The sequence below is a fragment of the Peromyscus eremicus genome, chromosome 22, assembly GCF_949786415.1.
Source record: "Peromyscus eremicus chromosome 22, PerEre_H2_v1, whole genome shotgun sequence".
Lineage (NCBI taxonomy): Eukaryota > Metazoa > Chordata > Mammalia > Rodentia > Cricetidae > Peromyscus > Peromyscus eremicus.
This window is the reverse complement of record NC_081437.1, coordinates 11,049,343-11,072,041: the sequence shown is the minus strand read 5'-3', so window position 1 is coordinate 11,072,041 and position 22,699 is coordinate 11,049,343. Positions and strand designations below refer to the sequence as shown.

Here is a 22,699-nt window from a genome sequence, read left to right as displayed (position 1 = left end):
AGGTTTTGGCCAATGTGACGCAAGCGAGAGGCATTTGGGAAGAGGGGGTCTCGTTGAGAAAGTACATTCACAAGCCTGGCTTGTGGACAAGTCTGTCAGGCATTTTCTTAATTAATGATTGATGGGGGAGGGTACAACCGTGTGGGTGGTGCCACCCCTGGGCAGATGGTCCTGGGTTCTATAGGAAAGCAGGCTGAGCAAACCATCCGGAGCAAGCCAGTCAGCAGCTCCCGTTGATTTCTTCTGCTTCAGTTTCTGTCTCTAGCTTCCTGTCCTGACTTGCCTCATGATGCCTCATGACCTGAGGTGTGGGTGAAATGGGCCCTTTCTTCCTCTAAGTTACAGTCACAGCAGTAGGAAAATAACTAAGGCAGTGAGTTCGAGGCCAGCTTCTGCTACCCGGCTAGAGCGCCTCAAAAATCAAAACGGAGCTGGGCGGTGGTGGCGCACGGGCCTTTAATCCCAGCACTCGGGAGGCAGAGCCAGGCGGATCTCTGTGAGTTCGAGGCCGGCCTGGGCTACCAAGTGAGTTCCAGGAAAGGCGCAAAGCTACACAGAGAAACCCTGTCTCGAAAAACCAAAAAAAAAAAAAAAAAAAAAAAAATCACAACGGAACACCATGGAGAACCTTGCTGCTTCGTTTTTTCCCGTGGCCTCCGGCCCTGCTTCTCAGAGGCCAAGCTGGGAGTCGTTTCTCAGTCACTGTCCTGCTCACTGAGGAACACCTAATAAATGCTGGTTGAGTGGATGAAAAGCCCTCTTAGCTCTCAGGCTGGAGAATTGATTACAGCTCTTTCCTCTTGGGTGGCACACTGCACCACCGTCTTAACACAAGGCTCCCCAGGAACAAGGCGCTTCAATGCCATTCCAGTTTCTGAGGTTGCCGCTTTTAAACACACAACGTGTGTGGAGGGCGCTGGAGGCTAGTCACCTTCCGGAAGGGAGGGGTTTCCAGCAGCCCCCGCTCCTGTGCCTGCTGCAGAGAGAAAAGATAGAAAAGATGGCCATTTTCCTCTTTTTCTTTCTGGGACATTTGTTTTCCCCCCCTTTCTGCCATGTTGGTCTTCGTAGGTTTTTGTTTTTGCTTCGGAAACAGGGTCTAGACTCTATAAAGCCCAGGTTGACATATCCTGCCTCAGTGTCTGGTATCACAAGTATGTTTCCCCCTCCAAAAATGACTTGGCTTACAGTATTCATACAAGACAAAGAGGGTGCTAAGTATTATGAGTCTGATCCCTGTATACACAGAGGAGGGTCTGAGACCCTCCAGTACTGGACAGTTAGTTTGTTTATTTGTTTGTTTGTTTTTAGACAATTCTTTTAGATTCCTTGCTAGCCGAGGACTAGGATGACCTTTCTGACCCTTTGGCCTTCCTCTCCCCAGTGCTGGGGTGGGGTTCCAGCATCCACCTCCACTCGGGGCTTCTGCCGTCCTGGTACTCAGGCTCAGGGTTTCCTGTGTGCTCAGCACTCCCAGCTCCCTGCCTGGGCTGTAAAAAATGTCTCAGTGTTTCGTTTGCTTGCTTGTTTTCAATTACTCATTTCCTGCCTCAGGTTCTAATTTCTAAGCATAGTTCCTCAATTCTAATCTTTCGGTTGGTTTATTATTTGTGTTATTCAATTGGAAGTTCTGCTGCCTGGTTTCTCTCTCTCTCTTTCTTGTTTGTTTTTTGAGATAAGGTCTCACTATGTAGTCATTGCTGACCTGGAACTCACTCTGTAGCCCAGGCTGGCCTCGAACTCACAGAGATCCACCTGCCTTTGCTCCCTAAGGGCTGGGATTAAAGGCGTGCACCACCACACCCACCTCCATTTATATTTTATTTTAATTAAGGAATTTTGAGATCAGCCCCTGGCTAGCTTAGAACTCTCCATCTTTCTGCCTCAGCCTCCCGAGTGCTGAGATTTCAGGCGTATTTGACTGCCATTATCACCTTAGCTGCCATTTTTACAGTCATTCACTTTTAATGTTACTTAATATTTTAGAGAAATTTATTTGTGTGTCTCTGTGTGAGTGTATTATGCACATGTGTGTTTTCAGGCGTGTCTGGCTAAAGGCCAGAAGAGGGTGTTGGGTGTCCTCTTCCGTTATTCCCTGTGTATTCCTTTGAGGCAGGGTCTATCCTGAACCTAGGGTTGTGTTTTCTCTGCTAGGCTGGAAGGCAGCAAGCTGCAGAAGTCCCCCACCTTTGTTCTCAGAGGTGGGGCTCCCGGTGTTTGTAAGGACACCGGCTTGTTATGTGGGTGTTGGGATCCTAACCGTGCTCCATGATTTACAGGAAGTGCGTTCAACCCCCGGGCCAACTCTCCGGCCGCTGCTCACGCTTGTTATTTATTTATTTTTTTGGTTTTTCGAGACAGGGTTTCTCTGTGTAGCTTTGCGCCTTTCCTGGAACTCACTTGATAGCCCAGGCTGGCCTCGAACTCACAGAGATCCGCCTGGCTCTGCCTCCCGAGTGCTGGGATTAAAGGCGTGTGCCACCACCGCCTGGCTGTTATTTATTATTTTAAGACAGCTCTCACTGAGGAGTACTTGTTCACCTTGAACTTACTGTCTCATCCAGGTGGGCTTTGAATTGGTGATCCTCCTGCCTCAACCTCCAGAGGGCCGGGATCACGAGTGTCTACCACCATGTCCGGTTCTGCTATATTAACATTGGTATTTATGTTCTTCTTGGCCGCCCCCAGAACTTAATTTTAGGGTTGGGATTGCAGTGAAAAGTTGAATGTGAAGTTCGAAAGTGATCAGTGTAAAGAAATGATCAAATGAAATGCTGATCTGACCGGTCGGTTCATTCTGCTTTAGTATCCCAAGAGGCAGCCTGAGTTGTAACGATGGATTCTTTGGATTTCGTTTGTGTAGAGGAAACAGAGGAAGAAACCGAGATGACCGTTGAGGCCGACCTCACTGAGAAACAGAAGCATCAGCTGAAGCATAGGGAACTCTTTCTGTCTCGCCAGTATGAGTCCCTGCCCGCCACACACATCAGGTGAGACCGACCGTTCGGAAGTTGCCCTAACGTGCCCGGAAACACTGTAACCAAAGCCTTCTTGGAAGCGCCTCAAACTCTCTTCAAGTTCTTGCTCAGCTTAGTTAGCAGCCTGCAAACTAGGATTTGATCTTGGAATTGATAGTGTGTATTATTAGCGTACAGAAGTCCCGAGCGGGTTCCACAGTGATGAGGCGTCTTTTTCGTCGCCTCATCCATTCCTAACAATTTACCTGAGTTGTCTGTTAGCATCACACACAATGTCTAGCAGATACTCTTTGGGAAATGCTGGGCGTCTTCAGATTCCTGCAATCGATACAGTGGTGAGAGTGAATGCAAGGGAATGAATGCAGGGGCTAGAACACGCGAACACAGGGGTTATTTTGCAGACCCATGATGCTAGCCCTCACAGGATATATGGCTTTTTATTTTCTTGTATCTCTGGGATGAAAACCTTGTTCTTTGTGACCCTGTTACTGGCATCAGCTCCGTGCATTTGCTCAGTTTAAAGCTTTAACAGATGTGTTTTTGTTAGAAATTGAAGCCGGGCATGCGTTAGGCAAGTGATCCGCTGCTCTGAGCTGGGCTCACGACCTTTGCTCTGTGCCCTGGTGGGATCCAGCCCTTGCTTTGTGATCTGGAGGACTGTGCTGGGGCGGTGGTCCTTCTTGATTTACTGAGAGGAATTTATGATAGACTCAGAATTGGGTGTGGTGACACATACTTTTAATCCCAGCACTCAGGAGGCAGAGGCAGGCGGATCTCTGTGAGTTCGAGGCTATCCTGGTCTACACAGTAAGTTCTAGGACAGCCAGGACTACGTAGAGAGACGTTGTCTACGGAAAAAGAAGAAATTTAAAAAAAAAAAAAAAGATAGATGCCATGGAGCTATTTTTTCAGTGTAGTCTGTAGTAAGTACATCTTAGCAATATAATAAAATGTTTCAAGTCCAGAGACAGGTGGCTTCTGGGGCTGGGGCTGTAGCTCGGTTGGTAGCCTGTGCCTAGCAAGTAGTAAACCCTGGGTTTGATCCCTAGCACTGTGGAGGTAGGAGCAGGAGAATCAGAAGTTCAGGGTGATCCTTGGCTACATAGGGAACCAAGGCCAGCCTGGGCTACATGAGACCCTCAACAACAACAAGAAGAAAAAAGAGGGCTGGTGAGATGATGTGGAGAAAGGTGCATGCTGTCAAGCTTGTCAACCCAGGGTTCCGTCCCTGGAACCCACATGGTGGAAGGAGAGAATCAATTCCTACAAGCTGTCCTCTGACCTCCATACGTGTACCATAGCGTGCGCCTGATACCCCCCTCTCCTCACAAATAAAAAATAAATACACGTGATAATAATAGTACCATTAAATTAAAACACAAAACAAAAGACAAGTAGATTCTGCCTCTTGGGATCAGTAAAACGTTAGGGTTGGCATGGTTCCTCACCTTCATCAGTTTGGGACACCTCAGGTGGAGGGAGCTGGTGAACTCCGGTTGTGTGCAGGGGGCAGCTAGAGTCCAGAGCGATGGCTATGGAAGGAGTTGGTATTGCTGTCACCTTAAACCAGTTCCCTCAGTTGAGTTCAGAGTCTTTATTTTTTATTTGTTTTTCTTTTAATTCAGCTCCTTGCTGATCATGGCAGTAACAACCAACTGAAAAGAAAAGTAGTAGCTGTTGTATAATTACCCCCCCCCCCCCATCTCAGTCTGCATTTCTGCTGTAGGGCTTACAGTCTTTTCTGAAGCTCTGATCTGGTCCTCCAACCCACCTACACCAGCTCGAGGGGCCTTTTTTCATGACTGGGCACAGGACAGCTGTCAGAATAGCAAGTGGATGACGAAGGTCCTGGGAATCCATTATTTGCAAATGATTCCATGAAAGTTGAGCATCCTGTTTTAGTTCTGTCTAGGAGTTGATGTGCTCTCTGTGACTTAAGTTCTCTGCTAGAGAATATGATTAGGCCGGGTAAACTGAAAGTCTTTTCACCAGTCAGGCTAGTTCCAGAAAGAAAACTAGGTATGTATGGTAATAATTTTGTCCAAAGAATAGAACATGAAAACATATTGGGAGATTATAATATTTCAGTCTTTATTAGCATATATTAATTCCACATAATCATGATTTTCATTATGATATTATACATTATTATTTACCTGTGCATATTTTTTTGAGGTAAAGTCTTTTATAGCCCAAGCTGGTCCTTAGATTACCATGTAGCTGAGGCTAGCCTTCAAGTCCTAACCCTCCTGCCTCTACCCTCCAGGTAGGGGGATTACAGGCATGCCCAGCTGACATTTTCTTAAAGATGTACATAACTAATACATACTAAAAAGCCATAGGCAACAATTAGTTAACTGGAAGAGGCTGGAATATAAAGATTCATTTTGAGCTCGAGAAGTGGTGGGGCCAGTCATAGGTTCTGCTAGAACACAAGTCTGACAAATGGTTTAACGAATGTATCCAAAACACACAAGTGTATTTTTAATTTCCCCTTCTGATAGCTTGGAATCTGTTTACCAGTGATGCTGGTTTTCTTTTAACAGATTGCTTGGAATGGAAAAAATGGTGTTTTTCATCTTCCATAAGGCCCGAGAGAGTGTATTGGAATATAATTACCGAGACACTTATGCAAGGGCCTTACCTAGTGACGATGCTTTGAATTATGCTGAAGAGACGTCTATGCCTTTCTCTCTCTGTGTTTTCCGGGCTGAGAGGGAGGAGGGGTGCAGAGCCCCATGGCTCCTCTATGGCTCCCCTTTGCGAACGTCTCTGGTAAGGCACCGAGCCTGGCTAAGCAGCCCACGTGCTGATGGAGAACAAGGGCTCGGTAGAGTGGTCTTGACATTTAGCTGGTGTTGAAGTCCTGCCCTCTCCACCCCTGTGTTAAAAGGAGAAAATTGCCGAAGCCCCGTTGTTCTTTGGCAGCAATAGGGGTAATTTGGTGAATATTGACTTTTTGTTCTCAGAGACAGCATCAAGTGCCCAGAATTTCCTCCCTCCTGAATAGAACATGAGGGAAAGCCTGACTTCGGTATTCTCGAGCCTCTGGAGTAGTGAACTTCAATGTTTTTTGTGCTTTGTTCCCTCTGGCTCCACTGGGAATGAGAGAGACAGTGAGACCTGGGCTTGGTCTGAGCCCAGTGGGATGGGGCACGAGCTGCAAGCAGGAGCAGGACAGAGGCAGGCCCCTTCACTCAGATGCTGTGGCCTGGGTCCTTTAATAATAGATTTTGTGTTGCATGTATTATAAAGCACAAAGATTCATTGTTATGCCAACAGTTATTGTTTATTTTACTACATTGAGTCTTTTTTTTTTTTGAATGTGTACGTCTAAAGGTTTTCGTACACGGAGCAAATGCTGCATGCTCTTTAAATGAACATCCTGTGATTGATGAGCTTCTTCATTCGTCTGTAGTGGACAGAGAATTTCTAAGTTTGAGGAAGGCAGCGCAGTTACAGTTGGAGGAGGCTGAAGTGCCCACCGCTGCTTACCTCATTTCTAAACATAGCCTTCTCTCTACTTTGTGGTACCGGGGCTCCTATCATCCGTTTTACAAATGGCCTGGCCTTATATGTGGTTCATGTTCTAACAGCTATTGAGCTTTTTATGGTAGGGCTGCTTTTCATGTGTTTAATCCTCACAGCGACTCTATAAGTAGATCTGTTATTATCCCTGTTTACAGATGAGGGGCCAAAGCACAAAACAATTAACGTACTTGCCTGAGTCTCCCACTTCATAAATTGCACGTTTAGGTATTGTCTGCAGATATTCAGCATTAATGACTCACATACAGCTAGCTAGCGCTTGGAAAATACCAGACACAATGAAAGCCCCGAAGTCACTTGTTGAGTAGGTAGGCTTTTTTGAATGTCAACCTCACATAATTCTTATATAGATTCAAATCAGTTGGGTAGGTCTAAAATTAAAGCTATTTCAGCCTATACGTTATATTATTATTCCGAAAGATAATGTTACAGTGCCAGCTGCATGGAGAAACCCGGAAATAACCCTCCCAGCCTGGTTTGTGGATGTGTCCTTTCTGTGCCTGGTCTGAGCTTCTCCGCATCTCAGATGCACTAAGCCTGGCTTCTTAACAGCTGCTAATTACAGCGCTGGTACATGTAACGATTCCGTCTCTTCCTGCCTGTGGCACAACTAGTCGTAATTAAAAAGAGCTAATTCTTTCCATCTCGCCAGCCCTGAGATCTGGACCACAGCCTTTGAAATTAGGCTTCAGCGTGCCTTAAAAAACGTGCCTTAGATACTGGTGGTGGTTGGTCCCAGTATGTCCTCCTGTAACAGGTTTTGGGCCCGAATATTCGCTCTCCAAGCGTCTCCTTGCAAAGCGTGAACGTTCACGGAGACATCCATTATAGCCGTGCTCGTGGACCTCGCCCTAGTTTCGGGACCCTGTCTTCCTCATTGTTTAACTCTGGCTGTGCTGGACGTCACACTCATTGTCGTCAATGGTGTCTCCCCCCCATCAACACCCCCCAGTACTGGGATTGAATCCAGGGTCCTGAGTACCTTTAGCCCAACCGTGCTTTTTGTTTTTATTATTAAAAAAAAAAAAAAAAAAAAAAAGTTTTTGAGTTTTGTTTGCTTCAGGACATTTTTACTCCGTAGAGCCGGCTGGCCTGGAACTCCTGTCAAGCCTCCTCATCTCAGCTTCCTTAGTGCTGGGACTACTGTCATGACCACCACCTGTGTGCCCAGCTGTGGTTATTATTATTAAAATTATTTTTTTTACATCTATTTATTGTGTGTCTGGGCCTGTGGGCTTGTGCATGCCAGTGTGTCTGTATGGAAGTGACCTGTGGGAGTCAGTCACTCATTTTTCCATATGGGTCCTGGGGGTCGAACTCAGGTCGTTCCCCTTCGCGGGCGACAGCTGCCTTTACCTGCTGAGCCACACTGCTTTCTTAGAGGGACCAGAGGAACTCCTTCCAGCCTAGGTTTGGTGACAGCAGCAGGGTAAGTCGTGAAGCCCCAGGTGTTGAGTCCCTGGGGCTCCTCTGAACACCTGTCAGGTTAGCGCGCCAGCACGCCGACACCACCCACCATCCCTGTCACCCTCGCCCTGCAGAAGAGTGGCTACGGCCACCGTCTGCGGAAACCGCCTTTGTCTAAGGATGCCATGTGGCAACTCCAAATGAGGAGTCGTCTGTCTTCATTCGGTTTTGAGAGTCTCTTGAACAGCTGTTAAAATCTTGCACCTTATGTAAAATTTGCCTAAGTAGTTCTGTTCGGTCTGCGTCTTAAGACGCGAGATCTCGGAGGTCAGCGTCTCGGTGGAGAACGGTACACAAGGGCCATCCAGAATTGGAAACTTCCGCAGAGCCTGCTTCAATTTTTATTCTTAAAGGGAATAAAAGTCATTAGCAGATAATAATCTCTTCTCAGTTACAGTTGACCTTACATAGAATTTGGGATTAAGAATGACAGTTAGGGTAGAATTTTATTTAAATCTCATTAGAATGAGAATTAAAGATTGGATGTATGGCAGACAGACTGCTCCGGACTTTGGGGAGAAATGACTTGCTTGGAGTCAGTATCAAACTTGCACATGGACCACCAGGTGGAGGATTAGGGGGTTCTCTTTTGATATAGACTGTTGCCAAACCGAACCCCCTTGTGAGTGGTCTGCAGCAGCCATCTCGGGAGAAATGAAGGTATGGCAGGCTGACCTGAGATCTTCGTGGGAGAGACGACTGTAGTTCTTGTGTTGGTATCTAGTGTTTGTGAGGGTGGGGACGCTGGTGCTCAGGATATATATTTAACCTTTTCCTTTCAGACAGCCATGCTGTAGCTCAGGCTGCTCTAGAGCTTCTGTGTACTCCAGACTGGTTATGCACCACCACCAGCAGCAGCAGCAGCAGCAGCAGCAGCAGCAGCAGCGCATTCGAGTTAAGCTGGGAGGCAGATAGGGTCTCTGACTGAGCGGGAGGGCCCAGCTGCATGGATGTAATGAGTTGCTATACCGTTGCTCATGCCTCCCGAGTGCTCGGATTTAGAACATCAAGCTTGGCTGTCATAAACATGTATTGTGCATCATATCTAACATATATGTTGTATGTACATGTGTGCGTGTGCATGTGGATGCCAGAGGTCAACCATGGACATTGTTCTTCAGGTGCTGTCTATGTGTGTGTGTGTGTGTGTGTGTGTGTGTGTGTGTGTGTGTGTGTGTGTGTTGGGGGGTGTTGTATGTGGCATGTGTGGGAGGGGGATGGCAGAGGCCAAAAAAGGGATTCAAACCCTCCTCCTGGGCTGGAGCTAGAGGCAGTTGTGGAACACTGGACATGGCTGCTGGGAATAGAGCTCAGGTGCTCTTAGCCAGTGAGCCATCTCTCTACAGCACTATACCTTGTTTTCTGGGACGGGGACTCTCACCAGGACCTCAGGTTTACCAATGAGGCTAGGCTGCCCGCCAGTGAGGCCTAAAGATCTGCCTGCCTCCACTTCCCAACTGCTGGGATTACAAGTGTTTGCTACCATCCCCCCCCCCCCCTTTCCTTTTTGGTTTTGTTTGTTGAGACAGGGTTCCTCTGTGTAGCTCTGGCTGTCCTGGATCTTGCGCTGTAGCCCAGGCTGGCCTCGAATCCACAGAGATCTGCCTGCCTCTGGCTCCCGAGTGCTGGGACTAAAGGTGTGCACCACCACACCACACTCTCCTTTTGTTTTTCATAAAGAAGTGTTCTCTAATGAAACAGGAAGTACACATAAATTCACTTCTGCTTACTGAGTGTCATTTTGTCTTGAGAGAAATGGTCCTAGAATGGTTTGACTTATGAACTAACCTGGCTGTTTCATGGAACACCGTGTTTGTGTGATGTTACCATTGAAAGAGACAGCCTTGCTGTTTAGCTGTATTTGGCTGACTTGAAAATGAAGCGTACCTGTTACACGCACGGCTGGTTGTCAGTGGTTTGCCAAGGCGCATCTCAAACCCTCCCATATGATAATGTGTACTTTTCGTAGATCAGTTATTCTCAGTGAAGGGGGAATATTTGTCTCTTAAGTTAGAAATTTAATATATTTGCAAAAATATCAAGCACTATTGCTTTTTCTTTGGGGGACTGTCGTCTATGGTTGGCATAGCGCTCACTTTGTAGCCTAGCCTGGCCTCCAACTCAAGTAATTCTCCTGCCTCAGATTCCCGAGTGCTGGAATTACAGATGTGTGCCACCCCACCTTGCAAAGTAATAGTTTACATTAATTTGAAAAATATACTTGTTGAACTTTTCCTGTGTCCTGCCCAGCCCGCAGCAGCTTATAAAATAATTACTTAGAGGCTTAATATTAATCACAGACTGTTTGGTCTATGGCTCAGGCTTCTTGCTAGCTAGCTCTTTCGTCTTAAATTAACCCATTTCTGTTAATCTGTGTATTGCCACGTGGACGTGGCGTTACTGGTCTGCCGGCATCTTGTTCCTTGAGCCGCTGGATGGCGTCTTCCCTGACTCCACCCTTCTCCCTGTGTCTTTGCTTGGATTTCCTGCCTGGCTACAACCTGTCTTGCCATAGGCCAGAGCAGCTTCTTTATTAACCAATGGTAGCAACACATATTCACAGCCTACACTCATGTATTTTTCTCAGTTTTAGTTCTAACATGGTAAGTTTTTGACAGAGATAACTCACGTGAGCAGAAGGTCTTTGCGTTGTTAGTAATTTTTAGGGCTGTAAACTGAAATGTAAGCTCAACGAGTTGGAGACCCATTAATGACACTTGAAGAAAGATGAAACAATAGAATTTGTGTTGCTTGTATTAGATATTGAGATAATTGTGAAAATTATAATTAAGATAAGGGAGTCTGTGCTCGTCTGCTTTTGTAAGTTTGACACCAACTAGAGTCATCTAGGAAGAGGGAAATTTAGTTCAGGAATTTCCTCTGTCAGACTGGCCCGGGGGCATGTCCGTGGGGCGTCTTCTTGATTCATGATTGATGTGGCAGGGCCTATCCTACTGAGGGCGGTACCATTCCTGGGCAGGTGGTCCTGCATGGTTTAAGAAATGCAGTTGAGCAAGCCAGTAGGCAGTTCTCTTTGTGGTCTCTGCTTCTGTTCTTGCCTCCAGGTTCCTGCCTTGAGTTCTTGGCTTCCGTCTATGATGGACTGTAAACTGTAAGATGAAATAAACCCTTTCCTCCCCAACTTGCTTTTTGGTTGTGATATTTATCACAGCAGCAAACAAGGGCAGGGTCATAGTAAGCAGATTGAAAAACAGATCAACAGAACAAAATAAAATACCTAAGCCAGGGGTGATGTCACCTGTGATTCCAGCACTTGGATAGCCTTTGGGGGTGGGGCAAGGATTGCAAGTTCGAGGTGAGCCTGAGTTATGTAGTAAGCCCTGTTTGTAAAAAACAAAAATAAAAGAGCTGGAACAAACTCACATATACAGTGCAGTTTGATTTCTGGTACAAGTGCCATAGCCATAGACTGGGGTGGGATTGCCAAGGCCATTGGTGGTCATGGGGGAAAGAGAGCGTTTCTCCTTTCTCGCTTTCCTTGATATTTTTGAGGTGGGTGGGTGGGTGAAGAAACTTGTTTTCTTAGTCTGTTTTGCCGTTTCCCTGTAGTGAGTGAGTGCACCTTTACAATGTGGCTGCCAGTGGGATGGGGAAGGCTATGTCTCTCAGGTAGGCACGTTGTCTCTTGGGGTACATGCTGTGTCTCCTAATCCTTCTCAAGTAGTGCTTGAGACTCCCTGATGACTAAGCATTCAAATAGATGAGCCTATGGGGGCCATTTTCTTTCAAACCACCACATTCTACTTCCTGGCCCCCATAAGCTTGTATCAATATCATAAATCAAAAATACATTCAGCCCAACTTCAAAGGTTTCCCCATAGTCTATCACAGTCTCAACACTATTTACAAGTCCAAAGTTCAAAGCCTTTTCTGAGACTCATGGCAGTCTCTTAACTGTAACCTCCTCTAAAATAAAAAAGCAGATCACATATGTAGGAGGCCTGATCCCACCTTTTAAAGAGTTCCTATGAGGAGGAGAGAGGAATAAGAAAGAAATATCAGGTAGAATGATAGGCCTAGCCAATGAGAAGAAAGACAGAAACACAGGATAGCTTCGGGAGGACCTGGGTCAATACCCAATGGCCCAGAACTTTATTCAAAAGGGCTTTTTATTAACAATGCCATGAGGCGAGGCAAAAGACTTCCCCCTTGCTAGCTATACCCAAGTGTAGCTCCTTCCAAACACCTGGTACCCAGACCCATGGTCCAGTCATCCTCTTATGCAGTCCTGCTGGTAAAAAGCAAGCTCAGGTCTCACTAGGAAACCCCTGTGGGCTCCTACACACATACTTCCAACATTCAATGGCACAGAATGTACATTACCATTCCAAAAGGGAGGAGAAAGTGCCGAGCGAGGAAATACCGGGCCAAAGCAAGTCCAAAAACCACCAGGGCAAACTCCAAACTCTGCATCTCCAAGTCTAGTGTCAAAGCGCTCTTCAGAGCTTCAAGACATACTCTCTCTGGTGGGCTGGCTCCACACCAGGTCTGCAGCTTTCCTTGCCAGGTATCCCATGACTCTGGCACCTCCAACATCTTGGGGTGTGTAATGAAATCCAGGCTTCATCTCTACAACTTCATGTATGACCTCTCTGGGCCTCCATGCAGGGGCACCCTCATCACATGCCTGGCTTCCTTAGCGGCTTTCCTTAGCCACAGAGAGATTCCATACCCCTTCCTGTGTGCTTGAGTCTAAAGCTAGAACCGTGTGGCCAAAGCTGCCAAATTCTGCTGCTTGATGGGGCTTGAACTTGGTCCTTCTGTTCAGTTACACTTTCATCAGCTTTCTGTTATTGATAGTTTTCCTTCACTGCTTAAGCCTTCCTTTAATTCCTTTTCATCAATTGGAAGCTTGGCTGAGTGGGGTCTTGCCCTGAGGTCCTCTCCCTGTATTCTATTTAGCCTCCGGCTTTTCTGTAAACTTTTCATCCCCTTGAGCACTGGACTCCATTATGTTTCCTGGGGCTTTTTCCCAAACTGTCTATTTTGTATTTATTCCTGCCCTCACTTGCTCCTATTCATTGTAGATCTGCATTAGAGTGACTGACCACTTGCTGCAGTCAATAACTAGGCTGTCTTGAAATCTCCTCTGCCAATGCCATTAATCCAGAATTCTTCAATTTAGCCTCAGGCAAGTTTTTAGGACAAGAGTAAAAAGCAACCACATTCTTTGCCAAAATATCCCAAGAATGGTCTCTAGGTCACTTACTAATATTCTTCCCCTCTGAAACTTTTTCGTCTGGCCCCCTACAGTTCAAATTGCCCTCAGCACTGTCTCCCGTGTTCCTACTAGGATGGCTCACTAAGTCCTGCTTAAAGCAGCCAATCTCTGTTCTAGTCCAAAGTCCCAAAGCCTTCCAACAAACAGCATGGTCAGACCTGTCACAGCCTTGCTCCAGTCCCTGGTACCAGCTTCTGTCTTAGTTACTGTTCTCTTCCTGTGAGACACCATGACCAAGGCGGTCTTATAAAAGAAAGCATCTAATTGGTGGTTGGCTTATAGTTTCAGAGATTTAGCCTGTTATCATGGCTGAGAGCACAGTGGCAAGGAATGTGGTCTTGGAGAGGTAGCTAAGAGCTGTCTCCTGATCCATAGGCAGGGGGAGAGGCAGAGACAGAGAGACAGAGACCCTGGGCCTGGCTCGGCTTTTGACACCTCAAAGCCCACTCTCAGTGACCCATTTCTTCCAACAAGGCCACACCTCCTAGTCCTTCTCAACTAGTTCCGCTCCCTGATGGCTAAGCATTCAAATAGATGAGCCTATGGGGGCCATCCTCATTCAAACCAACACGTGCTGTTTGGTTGCCTCCTTTTGGGTGTGACTGGCCCTTCCCTGCTGCCTGGAGAACCTTCGGTAGACAGCAGTATGAAGTGGTGGTGATCTAAAATTACACAGCTCCTTCTTTGTGAAGAGACTGGAAAAGCCCTACGAAGAAAAAAACGTCCTTTTGTTAAGTATTTGATGATGTTAGCATTTCAACAGAACTCAATTACTTTTATGATTAGAAAATTAAAATGAACACTGGCTCGTCTTTATTCAAAACTGGATGAGGTTTAAGTTGAAAAATATTTTCCTGTAAAAATAATTTTAGCGTGACGAAGTGACTTGGTGCACTTAATTCTGCTCTTAGCCTTGATGGTAGAACCGGTGCTTCAGGGAAATACAGTGAGAGAGGAAGTCATGGCATAGCTTATATAAGGAAGCCCCTCCTCCAGGCCTTCCCCTCCCCCCTTCCTTGTAGGGCCTCCTGCATACTAATCAGGTGTTCTAGCACAGGGTTAGCCTCAGTCCCTAGAATGCTTTAAAAAAAAAATTAAAGTCTTTTTCATATAACATATTTTGATCATATTCTTTTCCAACTCTTCCCGGATCCTCCACCTCCCTACCCACCCAATTTCATGTGCTCTCTCTCTCTCTCCTCCTCTCTCTCACACAGAAATAAACAGGAAACAAACAACAACAACAACAACAAACCCAAAAACCAAAACAGACAAACTTTAAAAAAAAAAAAAATCAATGAAACAAGAAAACAAAATGCCCACCAAAAAACCCCAAAAATAAACAGCCAAAGGAACAAAACAAAAAACATGGAGTCTGTTTTGTGTTTTGTGTGCCTCCTGGGCAGGGCGTCTGCTCTGGCGTGCGGTTGATAAGCCCAGCCACACTCCACAGGAAAACAGATTACAAATGTTCCTTTCCCAGCAGGCATCAATTGCAAAATAGTTCTGTTGTTGTTTGTTTCTTTCTACTCTTTTAGGGGTCCACCGCCCAGCTCCCAAATAAATCACACATGGAGGCTTATTCTTAATTACGAATGCCTGGCCTTGGCTTGGCTTAGTTTCTAACTGGCTTTTCTTAACTTAAATTATCCCATCTACCTTTTGCCTCTGGGCTTTTCCGTTCTCTTCCGTAAATCTTACTTTCACTCCGTGGCTTGCTGTGTAGCTGGGTGGCTGGCCCCTGGAGTCCTCCTCCTTCTCTGGCTACTTCTTTCTTTTCTCCTCCCAGATTTCTCCTATTTATACTCTGCCTGCCAGCCCCGCCTGTCCTCTCTCCTGCCTCGCTATTGTCCGTTCAGCTCTTTATTAGATCATCAGGTGTTTTAGACAGACACAGTAACACAACTTCACAGAGTTAAACAAATGCAACATAAACAAAAGTAACGCACCTTAAAATAATATTCTACAACATAGATCTTGGCTAAGGGTGGGACCTAATGTCTACTTCCCTTCCTCAGAGCTGGGCTTCTGTCTGGATTGAACCTGTGATGCAGGTCTTGTGTACACTCTCACAGTCTCTGAGTGTGTGTGTGTGTGTGTGTGTGTGTGTGTGTGTGTGTGAGTCCTATAGCGTCTGGAAGGTGCAGTTTCCTTGCAGTCCTCCACCACCTATGGCTCTTCCAGGCTTGGGCACAGCGGTGAGGAAGGCTGATGAGCACACCCCTTTAAGAGCTGATGTATTGTTTTGTTCTTCTGTTATCTCGGTGCGGGCACAGTCTGTCCTGATGTTCTGCATGCTGTGGGCTGTCTGGGTTTCCCTGCTGTTCACAGGATGTATCTGCCATCTGACCCGGAGAGGAGAGTCTTCCCATACTTACTTTGGAAGCAGGAGGGAGGCCAGACGGGGCTTTCCTTCTCTGAGTCCTCTCTGAGGGCTTCTTTCCCTGTTTGTTACCAGGTCTGGAGTCTTCACATGCCACCCCCACAGTGAACTTCCCAAACACCTGCTTGCTGTTCCCTCTCATTCACTAAATCCATTGACATGAAATCCAAACCTCACCCTTCTTTTCTTGGTTTTTTCAATCCTGAGTTTACTTACTCCAGTGGGTGCTGAGGTTTCTTCCTAGTGGTAGTGTTTGCTTTTGTTGTTACAGGGTCTCTGTCACCCAAGCTAGTCTTGAACTCCCTAGGTAGCCAAGGATGACTTTGAACTTCCAGCCCTCCAGTTCTACCTCCCAGGTGATGGGACTCCAGGCAGGCACCGCCACTCCCGGTTTCTGAGTGCTGGAGACCAAACCCAGGACTTCATGCATAGTAGGCAAGGACTCTTTCAGTTGGCTGTGTCCTCGGATTCCCAAATTGCCTTCTTCTAATTTTTGTTTGTTAACATCTGTTAAAGTGTCACAACAGAAAATATTTAATTAGAAATGTATAGAAGTATCTAGACTATTTCTCTTTGCCCCATTTTTTGTAATCTAAAACCTACAAAACCACACTCTTTTACTTGTATAAGCTCTCTAAAATGTTTGGTCTTAAGATCCAGTTACTAAAATCATGATTTATTAACCCCCAACATGTAGAACAATGGCTCTCAATGAAGGATAGCCTCCCACAGAGCATTAAATATGCTTAGATAACCTTGTTGGTGACAACTAGGTACTGCTGTCATCCTGGTAAAGGTTACGGTTGCTGCTACCCATAACACAGGCCCGACAACAAAGACTCACCTATTCCCAAATGTTAGCCAAGGCGCCAAGTCCAAGAAACCTGTGTAGAATTAGCAGCTTTGTGTGTGTGTGTGTGTGTGTGTGTGTGTGTGTGTATGTGTGTGTGTCTGTGTGTCTGTGATGTATAGTATCTACATGCATCTATTAGGATCCTTCTTTTTCTTTTAACTTCTTTTTTTTAAATCTCTCTCTCTCTCTCTCTCTCTCTCTCTCTCTCTCTCTCTCTCTCTCTCTCTCTCTCTCACACACACACACACACACACACACACTCTATCTCCAAGGCAGTCCTGTACTTGATTCCCATTCTGTATTCATTTTCATTTTCTCTGCAAGTGTCTTCTATTTCTACATGTGCTGTTCTTACTATTCTTTTCTGCTTTCTTTTCCTTTGTTTCCGAGGCAAGGCTTCACACAATGACCTAGTGTATTAGTTACTTTTCTCTTGCTGTGATTATTGGCTCTCTTTTCCTTTGTTTCTGAGGTAGGGTTTCACACAATGACCCAGTGTATTGGTTACTTTTCTGTTGCTGTGATTAGGGTTTCACACAATGGCCCAGTGTATTGGTTACTTTTCTGTTGCTGTGCTAAAACACCAGAACCACCGCAACTTAGAGAAGAAAGGGTTTATTTGGGCCATGGCTCCAGAGGCGCAAGAGTCCACCACCTCAGGGAGGCAGGGCAGCAGGGGCAGAAGCTAAGAGGTCATGTCTCCGATTACAAAGGGGAAGCAGCGAGGGAACTGGAAGTGGATAGCAGCTACCATCCGAAAGCCCGCCCCCTAGTGGTGAGTTCCCAACGGCAAGCCTGTCCACCCAAGCCTCCGCAAACAGCGCCACCAACTGGAAACCCAGGGTTCAGATCCCCGAGCCTGTGGGGGACATTTCCTTTTCAAACCGTCATACCCAGAGGCCTCAAATGCACTATGAAGCTCAGGCATTAAGACTGATAGCGTTACAGGTGTGAGCTGCTGTTCCGGGTTCAGACAAACAAATTTTAGGGAACTTTTGAAAAAGAAAGAAAAAAAAAAGGTCCCCTCCCTCAGGATCTTAGAAAATTTAAGTTGTTTTGATATTGTTTGTTTGTTTAGAGACAGAATCTCACTGTGGCCTGGCTGGCCTAGAACTCATGGAGTACTGTCTGCCTTTGCTTCCTGAGTGCTGGGATTAAAGGTGTGCACACCCATGCCCACTCAAAATACTGTCACCTTTGATCAGTGATTTTGAATTGTAGTTGTAGTATTTTCTTTTGCTTTTAATTTGTTGGTTTTTCTGTTTTGTTTTGTTTTGTTGTTGTTGTTTTCTCTGACTTGTACTTCACTAGTAATCTGTGAGCAAGACAGTCTTTTTTTGTTCTTGTTTTTTTGAGGCAGGTTTCTCTGTAGAGCCCTAACTGTCCTAGAACTCACTCTGTAGACCAGGCTGGCCTTGAACTCACAGAGATTCACCTGCCTCTGCCTCCCGAGTGCTGGGATTAAAGGCGTGCACCACCACTGCCCGAGATGATCTTGTTTCCTGATTGTGTATGTGATGTTTGGGATTGCATGTTTGAGTGTTAGGCTTAGAGTAAATTTTTTTTTTAAAATAATTTACTTATTTTATTTTATGGACATTGATGTTTTGCCTACAGGTATGTCTGTGTGAGAATGTCAGATCTTGGAGTTACAACATGCGAACTGCCATGTTGGTGCTGGGAATTGAACCTAGATCCTCTGGAAGAGCAATCAGTGCTTTTAACCACTGAGCCATTGCTCCAGCCCCTTAGAGTGAAATTTTTAAGCCAGTGGAAAAATTTTTTGAAAGAATTTGTTATTCATTCTTCCACCTTGGATAGCCTTACTTTTTCTCAGAGCTCAAGAAGCTGAGGCAGATCCATCTCTGTGAGTTCAAGTCCAGCCAGTACTACCTAGTTATGACCTTTCTCAAAACAAAAGATTCTCTTTTAAGTCACACTCAGGGCTCCATTAGAGGAATGATACCAGACCTCAAGGTCCATGAATGTGTAGACCTTTACTTTACTCCGTTCTACAGAAGTTATTTGTGTTTAAAATCTAACTAACCTTCAGAATAGTTCCAGTAAAGGTAGGTTGGTTACATCCTCATGTGAATGTACATTATTTCCAACTCTCCTGCAGATCACCGCTTGAATCTGACTATTATACTGGGTTGTATGGGGATGACTGAAGACCTCTTATGTATGATTACCTCAGTGCTTTTGTAGATCGAGATTTTCACTGTTAGTCTGAAGGTTTCATTGAGTTTTTTTTAATTGAATGATTAGGAAGAGCCATTGAAGTGTCTGTTGTAATGATTTGCTGTCTAGTAACATCGCTGGAACTGGCTGGCCTCTGTAAATGCCCGTAAATGTGGCTTTATTGTACAGATTACCTGGTCTGGAGAGTTTAAATATGTCCCCCGCTGCCATCTAGACGTTCATCTACCCTTAGAGTTTGAATATGGCTCACTTGTGTATGTAATCACTGTGAATGTAATGTCCATTGTGCGGTCTTTTCTTTTAAACAGGGGGAAATGCAGTGTGGCCCTGCTGAACGAGACAGAGTCGGTGCTGTCCTACCTTGACAAAGAGGTAATTTGCAGTCCTTTCCACTTTGTGTTTTCTCCCTGTTACTTCACTTGAAGCCCATACCGCGGACTTTATTTCATTTGGTGCCTGAGTGTTGTTTTGCCATCCCAGCAAGAGGGCCGACTGGAGTGCATTGTCCCAGCGGAAGGCCGAGTTAGCAAAAGCGACAGCTCTTTGTCACTTGCCAGTGAGAAGCTTCCTGAAGTACTCAGGGTGTAGATGAGGATGTTTATCTCCAGATTCTCATTCCTTCTCCCTGTGGTCTGTTTTTGAATAAATACCTCTCACTCTAGCGGCTCCACAGAATTCATAAGAACAGGCGGCCAGGCCACTGTGCTTATTAACTCTAGGGCGCTGGAGCCTTTTGGTTTATTTGTTTTAAAAAATTAACTTCTTATTATTGTATGTGTGTGCGCTTGCTCACATGCATATGTATGTGATAGGAGAGGAGCGGACGCAGATGCCACTGTATGTATCTGGAGGTCAGAGGACAACTCAGAGTCATTTCTCTCCTGTTACCTTTTTGTGTGGGTTCCAGGGATCAAACTCAGGATTAGTCTTGGGCTGTAAGCACCTTTACCCTCTGAGCCCTCTTGCCGGCCCTACTGAGCTTTTGAAGGAACCTATGGGATGTTTAATGTGTAGGTTGGTGGTAATCGTGTGTTTAGTTATGCTTATGTCGATCTGTAGACAGAGGCTTTTCTTTCTCCCACCCCGTCCCGCAGCCTCTTCCAAATAATAACTCAGAGGCTTGTATTAATTACAAATGGTTGGCTGGTAGCTCAGGCTTATTACTGACTTGTTCTTACATTTACATTAACCCATAATTCTTACCTATGTTTAGCCACGTGGTACCTTTTCTCAGTATGGCATTTCTCATCTCGCTTCCTCTGTATCTGCCGGCAACTCTGACTCTGCCCTTCCTCTTCCCAGAATTCTCCTAGTCTGGCTCTCGTGCGCAATCTCTTCCTGCCCAGCAGCTATCAGCCAATCAGCTTTATTATTAACAATGAGCATAATGCACATCATCTGTCTTTATACACATGACGATACATTACAATTTAAAAGAGAATGACAGCATTACCATAATAATTTAATGGGATTTATATAGTGATATTAACAAAGAGATGGCTCAGTGGTTAAGAACACTTGATGCTCTTGCAGAGGACCTGGATTTCATTGCCAGCACCCACGTGGTAGCTTACAACCATCTGTAACTCCAGTTCCAGGGGATCTGGTGCCCTTTCCTGGCCTCTGTGGGCTCCAGGCATGCATGTGATGCACAGGCATACATGCAGGCAAACACTGATGCACATAAACTAAAAAAAAACACATCTGTAAAAAGTGCATCTAAGTGCCACTCTTGTATATTTAGTCTCTGATATGTGGGGTGTTTGTTTCTTCTGTTTCTGAGACAGTCTCACTACATATCCCTGGCCGGCCTGGAACTCAAAGAGATCCTCCTGCCTCTGTCTCCTGAGTGCTGAGACTAAAGATATGTGCCACCACGCTCCAGCTTCATTTTGCTTTTGAAACAGGGTTTTTCTGTGTAGCTCAGACTGGCCTGAAAGGGACCCTCCTGCCTCAGCCTCCCTCCTAGCCATCCCAGCTAGCCTCTCAGAACGCAAACGAATTGTAAAATTTCATATTCTTCTTAAGGTTGTTGGTTTTGGCTTTATGTAATTTTGTGCTAGTATACATGATGACAGTATTGCCATGGTCTCCTTGAAGGTTTATTAATGTGTTCCCTAAAATGGAATTTTATATACTCGGAAGTTAAAGTTAGTTTTCACTTTTGTGATATGGATTTGACTGCTCTATGAAAAGTAGAAGGAATCCGGCTCACTTAGGTGTTTCCTGTCATTTTCTTTTCCCCCAGGATGCTTTCTTCTACTCGTTGGTGTACGACCCTTCAGTGAAGACGTTATTGGCTGACAAGGGTGAAATCAGAGTGGGTCCAAAGTACCAGGCTGACATTCCAGACATGCTCCCCGAAGGTGCGTGCGCGGCTTCAAGTCCCGGGAACCGGTGTCTTAAAGCGTGAAGGTTCTGTGGTCAGGGAAGAAGAAGAAGTGTAAATGGAGAGTTGAACAACTTTAGAGACATAATACTTACTCCTTCATGACTTCACATTTGTTTGTTTTCATGGGTGTGGCTTTTTGTGGTGTGTGTGTGTGTGTGTGTGTGTGTGTGTGTTCATATGTGTGTTCCACACATGTATGTGTGTGAGCGTGGGGTGGTAGGCCAGGGGTCAACATTGAGCAGGGGCCTGTCTCCTTATCTTTTGAGGCAGTGTCTTTAACTGAGCTGGAGCCTGCTGATTTCACTGGACTGCCAGGCCGGCCAGCCCCGGGGGTCACCCCGAGCCTCTCCTCAGTGCTGCATTCTAGGCATGCGCCCGCTGCGCCCAGGTTCTTCTTTTATATGGGTGCTGGGGAGGATGATCCTTGTGTGTGTGTGTGTGTGTGTGTGTGTGTGTCTGTGTGTGAAACAGGCTCTCTGGCTGTGTTTAAGCGTTAGATTGTTAGTGTTGTGTCGGGTGTGGTGGCGCGTGCCTTTAAGTCCTTGGGAGGCAGAGACAGGCTGATCTGTGTTAGTTTGAGGGTAGCCTGGTCTATAGAGTGAGTTCCAGGCCCGCCTAGCCAAGGCTACATAGACCCTTCTCAAAAAAAAAAAACAACAAAAACAAAAAAGTGCAAACTTTGTTTGTTTGTTTTTTGAGACAGGGTTTCTCCGTGTATCTTTGGCTGTCCTGGATCTCACTCGGTAGGCCAGACTGGCCTCGAACTCACAGAGATCCGCCTGCCTCTGCCTCCCGAGTACTGGGATTAAAGGAGTGTGCCACCACTGCAAACTGTGTTGTTGAACTTTGCTTTAATGTGTTATTCATATTCATTCCTATTCTCCCTCTCATTCTCTGAATCTCCCACCCCACCCCACCCCACTCCGGAAGATTGGGGCCTGATGTATATACTAGGCAGGCACTCTACCAACTGAGCTATATTCCCAGACCTCTGTCCTGAGATTCATAGACGTCTCTAAGCTGTCTAGCTCAGCCAGCAATGGACTCTAGTGAGCAGTTACAGTTCTTTGAGAATTTGGCCGATCTGTATGTTGTTCGTGTAACTGAGAGATTCACTGTTACAAACTTAAAAAAAATCTTTTATTAGATTTATCTAATAAATATGTATTGTATGGATTGTGTGAGTAAATGTCACATGTGTGTGGGTGCCTGGGGGTCCAGAAGAAGGCATAGGATCCCCTGGTACTGGAATTACAGGTGACTGTGCACTGTTTGATATACTGGGCACTGACTGGGGTCCTCTCAAGGAGCAGGAAGTGTTCCTAACCACTGAGTAACCTCTACCCCAAAGTTTCATAAGAAGCAGATCTTTGTAGAGAGATGTACTTTTTGTTATCTTTGCTTTGCTTATTTTTAAAGTTATTACTGGTTGTCTTTATTTCTGTTCATCTTTTACAAAAAACACCACATTTGTAGATTTTAGAGTGGTGATTCTCAACCTGTGGGTCACAACGACCTTTCCACGGGAGTGGCCTAAGACCATCTGCATATCAGATTTTTGCATTGTGATTCATAACAGTAGCAAAATTACAGTTATGAAGTAGCAATGAAATAATTTTATGGTTGGGGGGGG

General features: G+C 45.6%; 1 protein-coding gene across 4 annotated transcripts in view; it reads left to right on the top strand.

The window, feature by feature from the left end:
• Nucleotides 1–2,869: 2,869 nt before the first annotated feature.
• The window catches only part of Mta3 (metastasis associated 1 family member 3), an 89,009-nt gene continuing 69,179 nt past the window's right edge, over nt 2,870–22,699 (top strand). For all 4 annotated transcript variants that reach the window (XM_059248350.1, XM_059248348.1, XM_059248347.1 and 1 more), the window contains exons 1-3: nt 2,870–2,990; nt 18,983–19,046; nt 20,923–21,040. In XM_059248350.1, coding sequence (XP_059104333.1) covers nt 2,887–2,990; nt 18,983–19,046; nt 20,923–21,040 — 286 coding nt within the window. In that variant the 5' untranslated portion in view covers nt 2,870–2,886. The remainder of the gene's footprint in view (nt 2,991–18,982; nt 19,047–20,922; nt 21,041–22,699) is intronic.